Here is a 20,511-nt window from a genome sequence, read left to right as displayed (position 1 = left end):
TTGTGCTATAGATGTGTCTAGTAATAGTATTAATATTAATATTATAATAAGTATTATCATCAACATTCTTAATCTTATTAAGCATTATTATACATTATTATCATTAAGATGATCAAATAACTGTTATAAATAATAATATTATTACTAATAATCATTATTAATTATGATAATAATTATTATTGTTAATATTATTACTGTTACTACTCCAATTATTATTATTATTATTATTATTATTATTATTATCAATATTATTTATTTGTTGTAAAATCTATTTTCTATAAATGTAGCTACATTTCCCACTCTTTCATAGAATTTAAATACAAGCATGCACTCCAACAACATTTTAATAGCTTTCTTTTTGTGATTTTACACTGGACTTATGTATAGAATTATAACGAATTATTCATTTGAAATTTGAAATAAAAATCGTTCTAATTATTCATTTGGCAGTGAAATATAATTATAACAAAAAAATTGAGTTTCCAAATGACTTATTAAATATATTAATAATTATTCTTCAATATTTCGATAAACTCATTCATATTTTCACGTTAGGCCTATAGTTTCTGTTCTAAGCTAATATTGTCATTGTAAACTGTTATTGTTACTGTTAATTATCCTTATTATTATTAATATTATTATTATTTATTATTATTATTGCTTATTATTATAATTTTTAACTTAATTATTAATATTAATATTATTATTATTATTATCATTATTGTATTATTATTGCTACTATTATTGTTATTATAAATACAGTATTAATATAATTGTTATTAATATTATTATTATTATAATTTTCTAAATTAATATCATTATTATTACTAATATTGTTATTGTTATTATTGGTATTATTAGTATTATTATTATTATTATTATTAATATTATTATTATTATTTATACTGTTATATTATTAGCATCATTATTAATACTATTATTATTATTATTTATATATTATATATTACTATTATTATTGCTATTATTATTACAGTATTATTATTATCATTTTGAAATTGATATCAGTATTACTATTATTGTTGTTATTATTATTATTACTATTAGTATTGTTATTATTATTATTATTATATTATTATTATTAGGCCTATTACTATTAGCCTATTGTTATTAATTCAGTATTATAATATCATATGTTATTATCGCTTTCTACATTAATATTATTATTATTATTATTATTATTATTATTATTATTATTTTTATTTTTAGTATCTGTGCTGAGCTAATAAAATAAAATAAATATTTTATAATTAAAATAATTTAGTTCATGTTATTAAGCTCTCATTAATAATAATAATACCGTTTCTATAATCTTCGCATACAGACTTAAATTTCCTGGAAGAGGTGAAAAACACAATTGATATTTTATAAAAGGCAACTGAACGTTTTAGTTTTCAGATTTTACCACAAGTATTAAGCTGATTAATTATGATGCAAAATGTTGTTAACGAAGTGGTTGTTAAATTAAACTCGTTCTACTTTCCAGTTGTAGGGCAGATGTAGAGTGAGGTCATTTGTACTGTTATTTCTGCACTCGTTGCAACCCTATCCCTCCCTATGACAATTGCTATCATTTACTTAGCTAGGAGTACACATAGCCCAATGCTAGCCCAGGTGCCCGTATTGGCTGACTTGGCGTAAGCCTTTTCACCCGGCACGTAGCTGACCCCAATAGCCGAAACAAAAGAGTGGAAATCGCCAAAGAATATACTCTTCCGTTATCCGTCATATATACTCCTGAAACACTATAAGTCGATGGATTCGTTGGTCGATGGAATTCCGTTCCAATGTCAATTGACAAATAAATTTAGCAGATTGTTGACATAATAAGTATTGTGTAGACGTTAAGTCAACTTATTTTCTATGTCTAATCATATAAGATTACTTTCATAAGCATAACACAATCTGGGAATCTATGTTGTTCATTTTGAATCGATCCGTTGATTTGGCGCTGTCACCAGACATAGTCACATGAAACAAAAACTGATTTAAGTACCGAAGTACTCATACAGTAGCAGCGCAGAAGTAGCAGCAGCATCACTAGTAGATGTAACAACCCTATAATGGTAGCAACACACCCACGTACCATCATGTGCTAGTAGTATAGTAGCGGTAATAGAGGGTGGCGCCAGCGGTAGGGATTTATGTTAGAACCAATGTCAGACACTCTCTCCCCCACCCCCAACCCCAATAATTGATGCAGCTCGACGCATTCCGTTTAGATCTTTAAAGCTGAAAATCGATATCGTAAAGACGGGCAGAAACTGCGACGACGGTTCTTCGAATGCAACGCGACGAAGCGCGCGCAACAGATCGTGCGAATGCCACCGCCAAGTAGACCGGGTGTCACATGACAGCGGGGATGGATTCTACGCCGTACGACACAATGTGTTCAGGCCTCAATTTATAGGCTTCTCGCCTCGCTAAGCGAGACTTCTTTTATACCTTGTTTAGCGAACCCGCCGACTGCAAATATTGATTATTTTGTATAAAAATAAAATTTTATTTTTGGCCAATAAGCGCACCCGCCGCCACAAAAAAGTGGAAATTTCAGAAAAAATAAAAGTTTTTCTTTATTTTTATTACGCCCTGAGCTGCCTTGAAAATCTCCAAAGATAAGATATGTATATCTCTTTCTAATTATATAAATTTGAAGCATTTAACCATGCTATTTTTTATTCACTAATATTTTTTTTAATTCTCTCCTCCGTCTGGATGATTTTGGCAAAACTATTTGCTAAATAAGAAAACACAATTTTATTTTTATTTTTATTCCGCCTTCCTCCGATAATCTTTAAAAAAATAAATACGCGAAACAAGGAATAAAAAAAATTCTCGCCCTAGCGTTCCCATCATCCCCTGGGGGGTCTACGCCACATCCCAATCGTTGTGCAGGTTCTGATGCCATGGATATGAGTAGCAATCAGTAGCACTTCAATGAGTAGTATCGGTAGTAGCACCGCTGAAGAGAGCGGCAGCAGAATACCGTAGTAATTGACTGCTGAGCCTATCAATAATCGATATAGGCCTATATAAGTTCTCCCAATCCGTGGGTTTGCCATACAATTTTAGTATGCGGATGACGAATACACTGAAATACAGAAGCCAAAGCAAATATAAGAACCATCAATGCAAGCGGCCATTAAACAGCGATTGTGAATACTCTGCATGTACACATGATGTTCTCATACGTGGAAATATATCAGCTATTGTTTGCATTCAATTGTCCAATTATTGCGTGCATTTGTTCAATCTGACATTTGTAAATTAACAGTGTTATGCATTATATTCCGATTTATTGACCCGTTAGCCTCTATATATAATGATTGACGCACGGCGTATACATTTTGGATCTAAGGAGTCCGCTGGGACTAAACCCAAGCAGAAAGTCAACTAAAAAGAAAATATCGAATAACCAAATGAAAAGAATGCAAACAATATTATGATTACTATAGTCATGATCATGTAATGAACTCAAACGTTTTAAACATTAACACATTCTGTGACGTTATTTGTTTTTTATTTAAGATGAACAAATTGGTGCTCAGCACAACGGCTGTAATTTGGGGTTGTCTATATATAGAATTGTTTAACACTAGGTTAAAAAGTACACAATTTTACAAGTTATTGAACTTTTAGTCTTATTCTTCGCCGTGATTGTTTCGTTTTGAGTGTGTGTGGTTTGTGTTGTACTACAAAGCATGTCATAACCGATCAAGAGCCACAGCGGATAAAGACATATTTACCGGCGAGCGATAATGCCCCACGGGGGTGAAAGAACAATCCCGACCTAGCTTGAATTTGATATATCTTCAGTAAACTCGCGGTGAAGGGTACACAATAATTTGTTAAGATAGGCTCAATAAAGACAACATGGTTACGGATCCAAATGACTTGACTTTTAAGCCTTGCCCATAGGCTTTGTAGGCCGGCCTATATATTCACTAAGAGAAGTTAATTGGTATCATTATAATGCATCCCAAGGTCTTGCTTTCCCCCCGTTTTATAATAATAGTATAATTGTCGGAATTCCGGTCTAGATTAACCCCTACTTTAAGTTATAACACTCTATAATATATTGTTCAATGAACAAATCTAAATTATGAGATAGCAGGATTTGAGCTGTGAAGTGGGACTTGATCTTGGGTTCATTGTGAAGTGGTAAATGTGTTGGATAAACATAATTCAAGATTCGAATTAAGCGGCTTTGATATTGTAAAACAAGTCAGTGCGTACGAAATAATATATTCCGGTTGGACTAAAATTTTTAACAGTCCTCAATTTAAAAGTCAACTTGACATCAGATTGGCGTTTATCCTTATGTTCCAGCTACACTCCTCCTATACAATTTGCTAATAACCATCACGGTAATGAGTATACTAACTCCCATAGTGATGTCATCGGGATTAGAAGTACTACGTAGGGTCGGGCTTAGTTTCATCATGATAGGCCTACACACTCCCTTAGTTCCGTTTACCTTACATGGCCTTAACATAAGCAATCAGGCTCTAATTCGCTACAATGATTGCTACGCTCGCGTTTGCCGCCTTGTGCTAAGTTACCCATAATCCTCTGTTCAAAGAAGTCCCATATGAACGTAATGCTATTTTCGATGAACTGACACTACATTAACTGATGGCTAAGTATTGAGAAACGTTAATATCCTGGAATAGCCTGTGATGAGCTTTGCTGCAGTGCGTATCGTTATTTGACATTCTGGTGTAAGAATTTAACATGACGTTAGTTTAAGTGAACTCATTTTAATGAATTTAATACATAATTAACAAATACGGATGCAATGTGAAAAGAAACTGACATTATTCTATCTCTAATCCCAATACCAACATAATAAAAATGCAGTCATACGATCATTAGTAGATTAATACCAATATGAGTGTTACCTCGCAGTATGAAAAAAAGAAGATAATATATGATAATGATTAGTGATAATGATGATGGTGATGATGATGATGACGACGATTATAACGACCATGATGACCATTGAGTGAGTGTTAACTCTATGTATGAATAAATAATAATAATAATAATAAATAGTGATAATAATTATAATAGTGACAATAATGAACATTACGATGACGATGATAATGATGATGATGACAATGAATATAATAACAATGATGATGACCACGGAGTGAGTGTTAACTCGAGGTATGAATAAATAATAATAATAATAATAATAATAATAATAATAATAATAATAATAATAATAATAAAGAATTATAATAATAATAGTGATAATAATGATTATGGCGACGATGACAATGATGATGATGATGATGATTATTATGATAACAATAATACAGATGATGACCACTGGCCATTTGGATCAAAAAACTATGGAAACAAATTCTTAGCTCTCAAAGGACAACAACGACAAAGATATATTTTGAAAGTTATATTCTTTATTATAATAATACTCGGATCATCTTTGGTGTTTCTTACAATCAGATTGTCTGACACGTCTATATGCATTTCATAGGGAAATATAAACAATGGCTAAAATATATATTTGTTTAAAAAAAAATTCTTGGAAAGAAATCACGATAAAGCGATTTTGTCCACACAACGCACATTTAATTAACATATTTTGTAATAATTATGTTGTTACTGCTTAAAAGAAAAAGATAAAGAAAATTTTAAAAAAATTCTTAAATGGAAGATCACTCGTTTCCATGGAAAATATAAATAAATGTATACACGGCTGCTTTAGTCTTTGAGATAGGTCTAATATAATTACCCCATCCCCGCTTAATAACCCAATCTGATAACTGCTTTGGTTGAGGATAATACACCCTACCCGTATTGAGTGTTTGGAATCTCTTTCCTCTCCTCTCACTTTCAACCCCCAACATTTTTACCCCCATTGATTATCAAGCATTGTGATTCTGTTGTGTAGTTAAAAAAACACACACAATTTCAACAACGTGTATCTCATAGAAAAATTACGGCAAAAGTCGGACATGGATTAAAGTTACACATTAGAAGCTGCAGTACGCCACAAAATGTGGATGTAAGTAAGTACTCGCACAGTGAGATTATTTACGAATACAAGAAATTTGTTTCAATGTCTTAAATTTGTAATATTTTCAAACTTTAAACAATTATTAAGTGATTCTTATTTACAAAAAGGTACAGTGAATCGGTATTCGAAGTAGAACCTTTCCGCTAAGGTGTGGAACCTAAAACAGCGTAATTGTACGTCAATTGGCTTGACGTGGGGACATGAGCGTATCTATGGCTATTAAATTGCATGTTCTGATTGGTTAGTTAGTTGTTAAGCTGGATTAACGCTCCGGGTAGATCCATTATGTTCGTATTCGTAGTTAAATCGGTACGTAAATGTTAGAACTGTTTAACGATTTATAACATATACCAAAGTTGATCAATAGTACTTGTATATAGACAATTGCTTATAGTTTTAGCTATAGGGATAGCACCTACTATCTATATACCTAATCTAGTTCTATACCTAATTACTTTGGTCGCTTTTCAAGGCACGTTTAATAAAATTTACTATACATCACATTATAACAATTTACAATTAACAAGAAAATATAACATTTTTGGTCTGCTGTACTTTTGTCAGTAGAATGTGTTCGTATATCGAAACAAACTATTGACTTCCATTTGGTTCAATTTCAATATCTAGTAAAGAAGTGAATTGGTAGTAGACCTGTATGAGGCGATACATTTAACAGAAGGTTGACTACGTAACATATATCTGGACATGTCATCTTTTCACTTATGCACTTCGTCTTACACGTCATGAATGTATCGTATATCGCATAGTCTACAACATTATGACTTTCGGTGTAGTAATTCGGCCGTGTTGCTATTTGTTGGTCAAATCCAAGCCACAACCTTTATTAGCCCAATACTCATGGTATTTCTTGCAGTTTGATAGTCTTTACAGATACAGTCGTCTATTCGCGAATCTTTGTAGGTATTTTACTGTTTTTCAGGGTCTATATTTTCTCTTCAGACATCTTTTGACCTGTAAACATCACAGAGAAGTTTTTCAATAGGAATGCTACCGATCGTTTTCCTGAAAAAGAGTTCTTCGATTGTACTAGGCCTGACAGCCTTCAATGACGGCAGGATGAGCAGAAGTTTGCCGAATCGAAACGGTTGTGTTGGATACATGGCTGAGATGTATTTACTTAGCGTCATTTGCGCTTGATCTTGGAGGCCAGCTACGGAAGGTACATCTTGTAGTCCCGTTAAATCTAGAAAGAAAATACACCGAAAACTAATGAAAACGCATTCCAAATAGCAACAATAATGCATCAAAATCTGTCATTAACAAAGAGGAGATTTTGTGACAGATCCGTATGTCCATATGAGAGTTACACGATTTCATATTTACAATTTAGTGGGCGTGTCTGTATAAATAATACGCAACTAATCATAAGGTAAGGAACTAAGCATATTTACGTTTTTAAAAGTATGAATTTTGATATCATTCATAATCAAGAGTCATTATCACAATAAGAGTTTTATTAAAATAGGTAATGGATTGATAGAAAATAATAAAAGAGCTAATTGTGTTACCTGATTTAAAGAGAACAATGCCTTTCAGGCATGCGTATTCGGTAGCGTCCACCTGTAACTGTCGCAATTTCTCAATGAGTTCTTGTAGCACGTGTAGTTCACTCATTACAGCGGCAACTTTAGCTGGTGGTGTATTCTCGGAATGGAGTCCTAAAATAGATCAGATTAACGACGGTTAGGTCGAGTGTTTCGTACACTAAATATAGATTTTAAGAGCGCTTAACAACAAAATTATGAATTTTCAATGACCCTGATGTTATGAAATTAATTTTAACAAATTATAGTGCCACTAGACACCAATAATTATAATTTAACATTGCCTTCTTTGTATAGCGCGTGTGCTTTGTTTCGTTCTGTATTCAGTATGCGTTATGGTAGATACGTTGCCTTTGGTCTAATTTCAGAGCTTTTTCTCTAATATGTTTTTAATACATTTTAGTTAAATAAGCAACAATTTAATGGTCTAAAATCATCAGTTCAACGTGGGTCTATAATGTTTCCAAAGGAGAAAACACGTGCCATTAGCTAATATTAAATATGTATGAAAAGAATATATTTGCAAGTACAGAGGCATAGGCCAAATCATCGATTGCGTACCTGCAGCAGCCATGAGAGGTCCACTATCCAGTGTCATTTGCCACTGCGCAGCACCTAGGATAAACAACTCCCTCCATCCCTCTTCCAATAGGTTAAGTTGATCATTCTGTGGCAGAGATACAAATGGTGGCACATTCTTGGTCCATTGGATACTCATAAACAAGAGTCTAGCTGCTGTTTCGCAAATGTTCTCCACACTGTTTAAGGGCGATCGCATCATCTCGATTGGGTAATGGTGCTGATGGAATAGAATAGAATTGTGTAACAAAAGTATTATTATTAAAGAAAGCTTAAATAGTCTAAATCTTATATGTGCTTGATACAGTTCATTATTTCTAACAAAATCTTATAAGTTTGTTTTACAACCATACCGTATGGTATGTTATGTGTTTTACTAATAAATTTATTTGTTTATATTTAATATCAATGAAAAACATGGATAGATGGAATTGAACCATTGAATGTTAGACATCATTTCTGGCATACAGTAGACAACAAAATATCCTCCATTATGGCTTCTCATTTAGTAATCTGAAGCTTGGGCCTACCTTTGGAGTTGGTTGGCATATAACGATAGGGGTGATGGGAGGGTAGTCTACGGCGACGGTGAGGCCGCGGTAGGCTTCTTCCCCGAGAATTGTGCCGTGGTAGGGCGATCTTGGTCCGTAGGCTTGTGGAACTTCCCCAGCTGCTGCTTCCTTCAAATAGAGTGCCATTTGTTTTCTAATGGTCGAGTTTCTCGGACCCCTTTCATGTTGAACAGCTGCAAGAAAAAAAAACACCAATAATATATTGGTCTAGTTTGATTCCATAACTTCCTTGGTTGGATTATGTATATGCATTCAAACAAAAACCAAAATTATTCCTGCAAAAAAATCATATTATGTTACGTGCTAGGCCTAATTATTTTTTTATATATTATTAGAAAGGTAGACCTTAAGGTAAACGCAATAAAAATATAGGACATTTTATTGAAAATATAATGTTTCTACACCAAACAAAAAGTTTATGCCAATGCAAGTTTCGCGCAATTCACTATACATTTCATTTTTGTTGGCCATTGCAACTTAAAAGATGTATTAAAGAGAACATGTAAGAAAACACTCATTCACGGTATTTCAATAATTCCTAACATCCAACTCAAAGTAATTTCAGACACAATTTGGGTTAGGGTTAGCAATTTCAACAAAACAGGAATTTCCATTTCGTATTTTTAAACTCAAAGTATTTGATTTCATGCCAATCATAGCAACTATTACATATAGAAAAAAAAGTATTGGTTATATAGTGTTTTTCTTAAACAGACACGACTTTAGCTTTTATCAATACATACATAACTGTGCCGTGGGTAATATTTTGTCACTTGAACGAAACGGCATTTGTATTGTGTTCTTTTGTTAGTTGCATACAGGAGGACTATTTGCTGCCCCTCCCAGTGGGCCGTTTTTTTCTCAAGCGCACCTGGGTAAAATTTGTACAACTTTTAAACGTTTAGCTTTTCAAGTCGCATCATTTGCAAATTCCTCCTGGCGATATATCAGATTTATTACCAAGATATATGTCAATCATACATATATCTTGATTGACATTACTATCGGTGCTCAATTTTAAAATTAGCATAATAATTTGTCTACCTTTATAGATACGTGTAGGCTAAGCTACCGTAATACACTCAATTAACATAAGGTAAGCTTGTGTATTATTGTAAATATATTGTAATTGGTATCGGTTTTGAAAACTCCTTGGTTTTTAAAAGTCAGTTAGTACCACCTGTAACTAAATTATCATGTATTAAGTTGTAATATACTGTAAGCCTCAGAGAAACCTGGGGTGTTCACCTAAATGCCGGAATGGGGACAAGAATTAAGATGTTGTCACATAAGATAAGCGGGGACGATATATATTGCCTGCGGTCAGTATTTTTTACCAATCTTTTTTTAAACTGATAGTCAGCCATTAAATCAAGTGAGCTTTACATTGTCAGTATCGAACTGCAAATAATGTTTATGCATCAACTCGGAATTAGAGGGCCATATCTCTTGTCGTTGTCGGTAGCGGGCACTTGAACACCCCCGTTAGCGATCAAAAACTTTTGTCCTGCTTGTTTCTATTGAGCCTAAGTATACGCCCAGTACTTATTGCCAATCTCTGCAAAGTAAATGAGCCGAGTTAAAGTCAGTTGCTTAGGAATTCAAGTCTTGTTACGATGACTTCGTCCCGAGGCTTTTCCTGCATTGTTGATATTGACGATCTGTTTACGCAGGTGCACCACTATACTGTCCGCAACATTTTACCGCCTTTGGGCTTGGTAACGGGAAGGTCTTATAAACCCGTATAGTGATGCGTAGTGTCAATAATATAACAACTGTGTGTGTATTGAAGAATAGCGTTTGCCCCAGGCCTTGGCTTTTGTCTTTCTTTGCTTAAAACTCTCCTCAAATCATTCTTTATATCACTCTGTTCAGTAGACAGTATTTGATATAAGAGGCTTGGCCTTCAATGTCCTATTTCGATTGGTCTATTAATTTTCAGAGGGCATATTTTCATAAAGTGACCATGGAGTTTAAGTTTTAAACAATTTGTTTAATCATTTTGACACTTATCCTCAGTGATTATTCACAAATAAGGACAACATCGTATGTAGATTAAAGATGCTCTGCCAATATAAGTATTTGCTTTCAATTAAGCAACTGTGGTAAATTTATCTGACGCAGAGGACGCATACCGGTACCCTTCTTCTATCGTTTTAGATGAGGCTACCAGTAACTAAAAGTAGGGCTAATTCCGTCGTCTATGGGGTTGTAATGTAAATTACCCGGCAAGAACAAAATTAACCAGAGTATAGTTCCCTATAAGGCTATTTTATTAAGACTCATTTGATTTCTGTCAAAATCTATGTTTAAAACATGACTATTATTGCCAAGTTTGACCAATTTGATAACTTCGCCCTTATCCTGTTGAACTGTTTTTCTTGTACAGAAAAACTATTGTTAGTTGGTAGGGCACCCAAACAGTAACCGGAGAATTTTGGATGTGAATACAAAAATGTATCATCATATTGTTAAAATGTGATTACGTGAGTCTAAACGTGAGAGCCACGCAAAGGGCAAAAGTTTGGTAAAGTAGATGTAATGTAATTCTTTGTTAATCCTCGTGTCAAAGTATGTAGCAGTTAGATCTAATCATGACGGATTTGAGCTTCCTGGTCAAAATTGTCTACCGTATTACTTAGTGTCAGGTCAGATGACTTGTTTTCTGTGTACAAAAGGTATCTTTTCGTAGTCGGTGTTTGCTCACAACTTGTTGGGGCTTTTAGTAGAGATTTCTGTGAAGGTCGTTGAGTTCCATCAATGACAGAGGTGACAAAACTGATGAAAGAGAAATTGATGATCCCATACTTTAACACTACCTGTACTGTTTACTTTTCCCACCTCGTAGTTTAAAACAAGTATAAGTCAACTCACAAATTAAATTTGCCTACAAGCATATTTATACTTCTACACCTTTACTATTTGTATAATAAAGTGACGATAGCGTCTTTAACTAAGCTAACACATTTCGAATATAAATGTTAGGGAAATCATAATATAAAATGCATAAGTTTATTTTATTCTTGTCAAATATATTTTGGAAGATTATACTTTTAAAGCGTAGGTACAAGGTATTTTGTTGATCTTTCTGTTACATGTTAAGCCTATAGTTACCGTCCTTTAGGAATGCATGATCGCTTAGTTCACTAGGACTTTAGATAGATAAAATTGTTCGCAACTTCTCAGAGTACACTGCAACTATATAAGGTAAAAGTTTTGAAGCTATTGTGCCATTTATTAAAAGAATTAATGAAGAGATGAAACTGCATTGAATAGGTGTGCGTATCAATATAAAGAAAGATGTTGAAAGACTGACTGGATTTTGGTATTTTTGTTCTATCTCATGTACTGATATTAATTAATAGCTTACTGTATGATTACATGTTTTATATACAGAGCTATGCCTTCTTTAATAATTAAATTATTAGTGAATGATTTCTTTCATTGCAAACAAATTTAATTAATATCAACCATAAGTGTTTTGCCATAGTATCATTCTTAGGTTTAACACATATTAATCGGTAATTAGAAAGGTTGTTGTTATGAAACAATGGTAAAAAAAAAACATAAGGAAAAGCTAGTTACCATTCATACTCAGGGACTCCCGTAGCGTGATCTCCGAGTGCTTAGGCAAAGTCGCTACTTACAAAAAGATGGAGTGTTATGTGGGAATAGACAATAGTGTTACAATTATGATAAGAAAACAACTAAGAGATTAGTGTTATTTCTGAAGATCTGGAAACACTTTTCTCAGGCCACTAGAACTTTGTTTTGCCTAACAAGAGATTGTATAAACAATTGTCAGTAATGCTGTGATTTGGCAAGCGGAACAAGGCTTGCCAATCATCATTTTTGTACCATTGTTTCCTGCCACACGTGTAGTCCATCTTCAATCTACAAACCTTATTCAACTTTTGTTAAACAGTTAGTAAATTTGATTACAGCAAGTTTTGTAGACCTATCTAATTTTTTTTCATCGGCATGCTTCTTGTTTGAAAGTAGATAAATATTTGATTTCATATACAACTAAGAATCTTCAAGTTTGTTTTTTTTAGAAATGGATTAATTTGATTATTGTGTCATCTGGGTCACTAGAACAACCTTCTGCGGTCCAGACGCTACTCAGAGCGCGCGCACCAGGGAGGTGCGTGGTATTATGGCGCTCCGTGAATACATTAATCATAACTTATCGTAAATACATGGCGATATAAGCTCAAGTGACATGCATTTCTTATTATTTTTAAATAGAATTCTCATTCAAATTACATAAGTGGGATAAGGAGCCCCTTCTAGCGCGTCAATCACGACTGCTTTTATTCACGATTCCATGGATGACATGTGGTGAGCGAACGCCATCTTTCGACCCAATACCCACGGGGAGTAGAAAAAGAGCAAATAACCAACAAGCAGTGTTCAATGCAACATGTTGCTGATGTAACCACGAATGAGTGGATTTTTTTTCTTTTCAATTATGTTTCTTTAAAGTTGAAGTATTAACAGAGGGTAGGCCTAGTTGTTGACCATATTTTATATGTTAACATTGAAAGGATTAGTGATAAATTTCGAGTGACTGAAGGAGGCATATCCATATGTGTAATAAATGTATATTGTCCGTTAAAATCGCGGTTTAAAGCAATCCTCTCTATTGGGTTGGATCGAAGATACCAACACATCAATTATAAGTATATCTTGAACAAAGGCGACCTACTTGACAGCTTTTGTAGCAGATGAGAAGACCTTTACAGATGCCCTCTCTTCCATAAGGAAGAGAGGGCATGGCACTGGAAGAGTTAAACTATCATGGTAGTTTCCTATAAGAATATTTTTAAACATTCTACGCATGCTCCAATTTACTCCTTTTTTTTTTGTTTATTTTTACAAAAAATTTTCATACAGTAAATAATGAGTCAAATGATATAAGATATATTATATCTTATTCACAAAGTTTTTTCCTTATAGTTTTAGCAGCTTATACCAAGGATAATAAATAGCAGAAGATAGAGCAGCTTCCCAATATAGTGGAGCATCCGTTCGAAAGGCTTTGTGGGTACACAGAGAGCAATTTTACCCCGTCCGCGGGGCGGCGCAATATAGTAATAATAAAGACGTTGCTCTGGTTCGTCTGTTTCCTGTAGTTTCTCCACTTAGTAAAATATTCAAATTTTACCCCATTCGCGGGAGGGCAGATGTTTCATCAATTTTAATGCAAATACGCGGAACAGCTCATTCTTTCGCTATTTATTATCTTTGTTTATACCCTTACTTACCATCTTTGTTCATCTGTACCTCGATGCACTTCTTAAGCCGGCAGGCTCGACATTGGTTACGATGCGTCTTGTCAATCGGACACGGCCCCGAGCCACGGTTTTTACACACGTACGTACGGTTGCGTCGAATACTTCGCTTGAAAAAGCCACTGCAACCATCGCAAGCGTAAACTCCGTAGTGTTTCCCGGAACTACGATCCCCGCACACTTTGCACGGAATGTCGAGGATCCGACCTGCAATAGCCAAATTAAATTATAGTATGGATTAAAAAGCAATCAGAACATAAACGATACTTATAATGTCAGCAATCTGCAAGCAATTTTGAAGTTATATGGTATGGTGTTAAAATGATTAAATAGTTGATAGCTTTTTAAATTTTAGATTTAATTTAATTTTTCAAATGTTTTAATGAATATTAAACTTTATAAATAATTTTATCAGACTTATTATAATTATTATTAAAAACAGGGTAGCATAGTAAAATGTTCATCGATTTTATGATTCAACAGCCAGTAAACGAAGTCGTCAATATTACATTTTATAGGTGACGAAATGTTCTGTTTTCAAGAGAATGAAGCGCTACAGTCGACAAACGCATAGCAGGCTGGCAGGCAATGGACAATGTTCCCAGATTCACACTTCCACTACAACTAACTATCGATTCTTAATCAGAAGTCAGTATTAACGCAAAAGCCAGTGTGAAATGAAAACATAAACACTCAGTATGCATTATATCGGGTCAAATGTATTGTTAATTTATAATATTTGACGGGTTATCTTGAACTACGGTGTAGCAGGGCGTCGATTCGTTGAATTGCAAAGGTACATGAAAAAGTCGATGTGTTACAAATCGTTGGATATACTGTGAAGGCAAACACATGTTCGCTAAATTTCACTAATAGTAAAGAATATAATGGTTAAAATAAAATTTCAGATCAGGGTCCATACGTCGTTTGGATTATTTATCCACGGAGAAACTATTAGGTTTTATTAAGACACAAATGTATTACAAATAAAAACATTAGCCAGCTTACTCCCTATCACATCTTATATTCAACCCTGCTATCATTAATTAAACCACTGAAGGGCTACGGTTAGACTTGAAAAGTCGAATAAATAGCAGTGTTGAACTCAAGAGATCTAGCCTCAAGGCTAATTATCTCCAGCTTAGTTAAGCTGTGAAGAGGACACTAATTAAGACGATAATTTTGACTGCTATAATAGCTGAAGAAAAGCCGGAATCTGATCAGGTGGTGGTGGTGGTGGAGCGAGTGGAGTAGAAGTGACTAACTTTAATATGGTTCCTACTGTGAATCCTATAACTTTTGTTAGGGCAGATTTTGAAATGTAATCATTTTAAGTGATTGAGACAAACAGATTTCAACGTCAAAAATACTGATCTCTGTTTGTTTTGACAAGAACATTGTTGAGCAAACGGGTGTATAGCCTTAAAAATCTGAGAACGATTTAGTCAACTATTGTTTGAAGCATAGTGCTAAACTAACACTAACTAGTACTATTGTCGTTAGGCCTATTAAGTTATTTGTACTATAAAAGCTACTGTGACTGACGTCACATCACAGGTGTCTGTGGATATTTTTACATCCAGACTAAAGTTTACTCATTATAATTTTACTATACAGTAGTGTATAAAAATTAATCTATATGCCTATTATTAATAACCATACTATGTATATTGGAAGATCTTGGGCATACGGTGCATTTATTACTCTTGAAAAACAACAACACAATAATAATATAGGCCTAAGTATGATTATACTGAGAATATATTGGTTTTTTTTGTTGTTTTTTTTCGCCAAACGCTATAAAATATAGATCACGGTAATATTAGGTTTTCACACCCGAGGTCCTCGACCCTAAGCACAAAAGAAAAACTGTTAGGCCTAATGCAGGTTATCAAAGAATATTAAAAATAACAAATGCGTTACAGAATTTGAAGGTTGATGGTAGCAAACGAAAACGATTTTTATTTGGATGCGAGGGCTACGCTGTTACGATCGATGTGGGACGACGAATTTAGCGTTGACGTGATAACACGGGGTGTTAGCTTCTGAATACGCATTTAATAGTTTTATAAATTGCATCTCACGATATCAAAGCGGCTTAAATGACTGTCATGGCCAAAGTATTGACTCTTCTCTTGGTGTTACATTTGTCTGGGAGAGGGCAGTGGCCATTCATTGAAATTGAAAGTTCGATCTTTGTTTTAGCATCAATCAGGAAGCGAAAGTTATTTTACAATTTATTATCTAAATTTAGCGGTTGATTGTCTCTACCGAGGGTTTCTGAAAAATAAATAATATTTTTTTATGGTGTACGTTCAAACGGCAAATTGGTGAATACATTTATGCATAGGCCTATATCTGAATTTATTCATATTTACACGCACCCACATTATATTCAGTACTTTAAATCACCTAGGTGTTTAGATAGAGGCGTCCTGTGCGTTAAATTCAGCAAACAAAATACTTCATCACGGTGTATTTGTGGCAAATTTAAATGTCAACGCGTTTTGGGAGTTGGACAAACACAACGTAAATATTCATTTTGAAAACTAAACATGACTTTGTCCGGCCATTAGAAGTATATTCCTACGTCTGAGTTATTTTTCTGGTTCAACACAAGTTAGGTTCATCTACCATTTTTAGTAAAGTGTATTGATAAGTCATAAGTGAAGTTAACCTATATACATGTTCATTACGGGTAGCTCGCAGAAGCGTAACATATCCATAAGTTTTTCCACGGACCAGAGGACGCAAAGAAAACTCGCATGTCAAAATCTGAGACGCATTTTCAGTTATACTAACACTTGTTGACTTTATGAAATTGGGCGAAATGCAGGAAGATGAGTTTCACTGATCGCTATTGTTAAGACCGTGAGAACTAAGGCAGAGTTAATGAGCCTAACGTTGAAACGTTTTAGCCATGGAGTACTTTTCACAGTGGGCTATTTATTATTTATAAAGGTATATTATTATAATTATGATTTCTTCGAACGCCCATGCAATTAATTATTGAGCCGACAAACAAGCGTTGGAATGGGGTTTGACTTATTGTGACTTGGGTTGTTATATCGTTTGAGATATTTACATGTGAAAACGCAGTAAACAATATTGTCTACGTCACAAATAATTTATGGTGATCCAAATAACTATAATAAGTAATTTTATTTCCCTCTTGCAGGCATTTTATTTATTCTTAAAATGTTTTCATCAAACTTTGCTTTAAATTATTACATTATATATTATAATAGTTTATCATATATGATATATAAATAAATGTTGGTACTTTATCAACGACTTTTATGATGGTCATATGCTAAAAACTGACAATGTCGATAATAAAACAAATGTTAACAATATACCATGTCGAATGATCACGTCAGATGTTGATAAACTTCTTCTTTTTTTTTATATATTAATAGGCCCAATTTTGAATGAAAAAAAAATTATCAAATAATATTTGCGTTAAGTTTATGAAAATTATGAATAAGCACAATACGTCACTATCCCTTGATATAACGTAGATGTAACGGCATTCTTGAACTATTGAAGCCCGCCACACACGAGAAAATTCACCTCAACTTTAGATACAACGTGTGCAAACAGCAGGTTAGCAAAATGGCCTGCCTATTTCCTCCCACGTACGTTAAGCGCGTGAAAAATGTAAGCATTCCCATTTGTCAATTTGTTTGATTATCTAGTTCGCAAGCCTGAAGTAGCGAAATTCTCTCGTGTTTGGTGGATTTAAATTTCGAAGTATTATGAGAGTTATTAATTTTCATATGAAAAACAAATTGAAAACAAAAACGTGTTTACGCTGATAAAAATACTCAAAATAAGTAAATTAATTATCATAGAACATACAATTGCTACAAGTACCCAATATCATTGTCAGTTTAAATGTAGGCCTAAGTCAAATCAGCTGAAATTAATGTTTTATTTCTTTTTTATTAGTTAAAAATAGCATATGTATTACTTAAAATAAACAATTTTATGTTAACAAATGTATCTGTGAACATAATTTCTATAGGCCTATATACAATATTTTGTCCTGAATTAGAAGATACATGATGTCCTGATTAGTATACATAATTGTCTGATTAGCTTTTCGGCTGAATATTATTATTATAACGAAAAACATTTTCAATGTTAATTAATCTAAATCTAGGTAATATACCTTTCATATAGACTTTATATATGGACATTTAAGCGGGGGTTTTCTTTATATATCCGGTTAGGTAACCTATAATGCAGGGGTGGGCATAACAATCGGTCGGAGGGCCAAAGTGAATTTCTGATTTAACACCGAGGGCTGCAACCAAACTTTGATGTTTCCAGTTACTTTTTACATATGATCGGTGTCGGGCCGTAAAAAACAAGGTGTTTTCTAGCCAATGTTGCTTGGCGGGCCGCACACCGCGCTTTGCCAACCTGTGCTATAATGTTAGTTATTATGAAAATCGACCACAATTTAGATATGGATATATGTACTATTTATTTATAATATAAGTTATGAAAAATTGTAGAACGTTTGTGAATAATTGATTTTTTTAATCTGTAATTTATCGAAGGTTTATAACATGTGATTCTTTTAATTTAGCAATTCAACGTTTTAATTGAGTCTCCGGTGAGTTTTTACAAATGTTTTGGCGGGCACAGTATATTTTTTAAACAATAATAATAATAATTACTATTAATCACACATAAAGGGTTTACAGGTCACTTCCAATTAAAGACAACCTTTAGGACCGGGGTGATGGTCTTTAGCAGGTTTGGTCTCTAATTAGAATAATAAAGATAAGAGACATTTGTTAATCTGGGACCACAGAAAAGGGGACTTTAATTGGAGGGGTTTTTAATAGAGGGAGACCTGTATTTCCGTTTACAGTGACTGCCAAGAATGCTATCGTTTCTTGAAAACTGTGTAAATAGATCTCTGCTTAAAAAAAGGAGATCCCAAAAATCTGCTTGACCAAAACTAAATTATGCAATAAATATATTAATTCCCATACATCGAAACTAAGGAAAATGAAGTGTAATGGTTCTTAATTAGATACATACGTTTGTAAAAATATGGTATAATATTTTAACTGTACAATAATCCAATGATTAGTATTTTTCAGTGAAATTCAATGGTTAATTTCATTTAAAAAAATAAAATTGTGACAATGTTAACTATTACTATTAATTAATATAAATATTAATTAATTGATTACTGTTTCCTCTTACGAGATTATTCATTTCTACAAAATGTGCTATTTTCAATATACAATGGTTCAATGGATGTATTTAAGAAATAACAAAAATGAGGAGTCTACAATACATTCATATATTTTTAAAATCAGTGTGATATTTTAACTAAGCCTACAATGATTAAATGTACTTGCTACGATAAATTCTGATATACTATATTTATTATTTTTAAAAATGTACTCAATAATTGTATTGCAAAAGTAATGCAAAACATAAAAACATTATAAACTAAACAGAAACAGTTAAATTTTTAACTAATAAGCCAGCAAAATGAACATAATTCAATATTGTATAAGAATTATATATATATCGGTATTGAACTAAAACAATTTTAACGACAAAATAATAATATATTATAAACCGATATAAACATTACCGATTAATACATTGCGTTGTTCATATATAATTTACAAAACAATGGGAAAAAAATAACACTTACTCGAAGTTGTGTTAACCTTTGTACTCATGTCTCCAATCATACCCAGTTTGGATGTAGAAAAAAAATACTATATATTCGTAAACTATCGTGCCACAGTGTGTAAGCTTATTTGTTGGCCGTCTAGTTGAGATAACGGTTTCTCCGCGAGTAAACTGACTTTCTGTAAGAGCCAGTAATAACTGTGATGCGCTAAGCTACGTTTGCAAGTATAAAGTGACTCTGACAATAGGGCCCACTCAATACCTATACAGAGAACAAGTGCTTTTCACACATTTTGCTAATGTTAGTCCAATCGCTGCCACAAAAAAGATTTAACACAAAACTGGCGTCTGGCCTAGTTATCTCTGGCAGCGATTGGCCGTACTACGCAGTTGGCTGGACCAATCAGACGTTGTTTTGTTACTATTGTCCAATGGATTCACAAGCGGTTGCTATCGCTTGTCTTGTAAAATGATGAGAACATGTGAAATGACTACTAAACTAACTTAACGGAGGTGGATTTACACAACGTTTCTGTTTCGAGTATTAACTGTGGACATAGCTCGTTTTTGCGGTTTGTCTCCATTACATTTACCAATATAACACGATCACTAAGACAGAAGTGTTTGACTGAAACCTGATAATCCAAATATGACAAACGCTGAGAAAACTGACTTCATATTTAAGTTTACTTATGTGTATCTTGAACACAAGAGGACACCTAGAAGTCAAATCTCTTTAGTGACCCGTCCCACTTTTAATCAACCGTCCA

At 33.5% G+C, this 20,511-nt stretch overlaps 1 protein-coding gene across 1 annotated transcript; it reads right to left on the bottom strand.

Moving 5' to 3' along the window:
- Positions 1–5,419: 5,419 nt before the first annotated feature.
- LOC117103913 (nuclear receptor subfamily 2 group E member 1-like) lies at positions 5,420–20,052 on the bottom strand. Its single transcript, XM_033244552.1, has 6 exons — positions 19,761–20,052; positions 14,045–14,278; positions 8,736–8,950; positions 8,188–8,425; positions 7,591–7,740; positions 5,420–7,265 (listed from the first exon to the last, which is right to left on the bottom strand). Exons 1-6 carry the CDS (start codon positions 19,798–19,800, stop codon positions 7,018–7,020), a joined length of 1,125 nt encoding a protein of 374 aa, XP_033100443.1. The 5' UTR covers positions 19,801–20,052; the 3' UTR covers positions 5,420–7,017.
- Between the last annotated feature and the right edge of the window lie 459 nt (positions 20,053–20,511).

This window comes from Anneissia japonica, unplaced genomic scaffold (genome assembly GCF_011630105.1).
Source record: "Anneissia japonica isolate Jap-2015-1 unplaced genomic scaffold, ASM1163010v1 scaffold1810_len1271414_cov176, whole genome shotgun sequence".
In the NCBI taxonomy this organism is placed as follows: domain Eukaryota; kingdom Metazoa; phylum Echinodermata; class Crinoidea; order Comatulida; family Comatulidae; genus Anneissia; species Anneissia japonica.
This window is presented reverse-complemented; position numbering and strand designations above follow the sequence as displayed.

Excerpts from the sequence above, each read along its gene's own strand:
- LOC117103913 (XM_033244552.1), bottom strand. The coding sequence starts at position 19,800 with ATGATTGGAGACATGAGTACAAAGGTTAACACAACTTCGA. Across the intron at positions 8,951-14,044 it reads GGTACAGATGAACAAAGATG|CTGTTCAACATGAAAGGGGT; the intron begins GTAAGTAAGGGT and ends TTTTTCTTGCAG. Across the intron at positions 7,741-8,187 it reads ACCTCTCATGGCTGCTGCAG|GACTCCATTCCGAGAATACA; the intron begins GTACGCAATCGA and ends GATCTATTTTAG.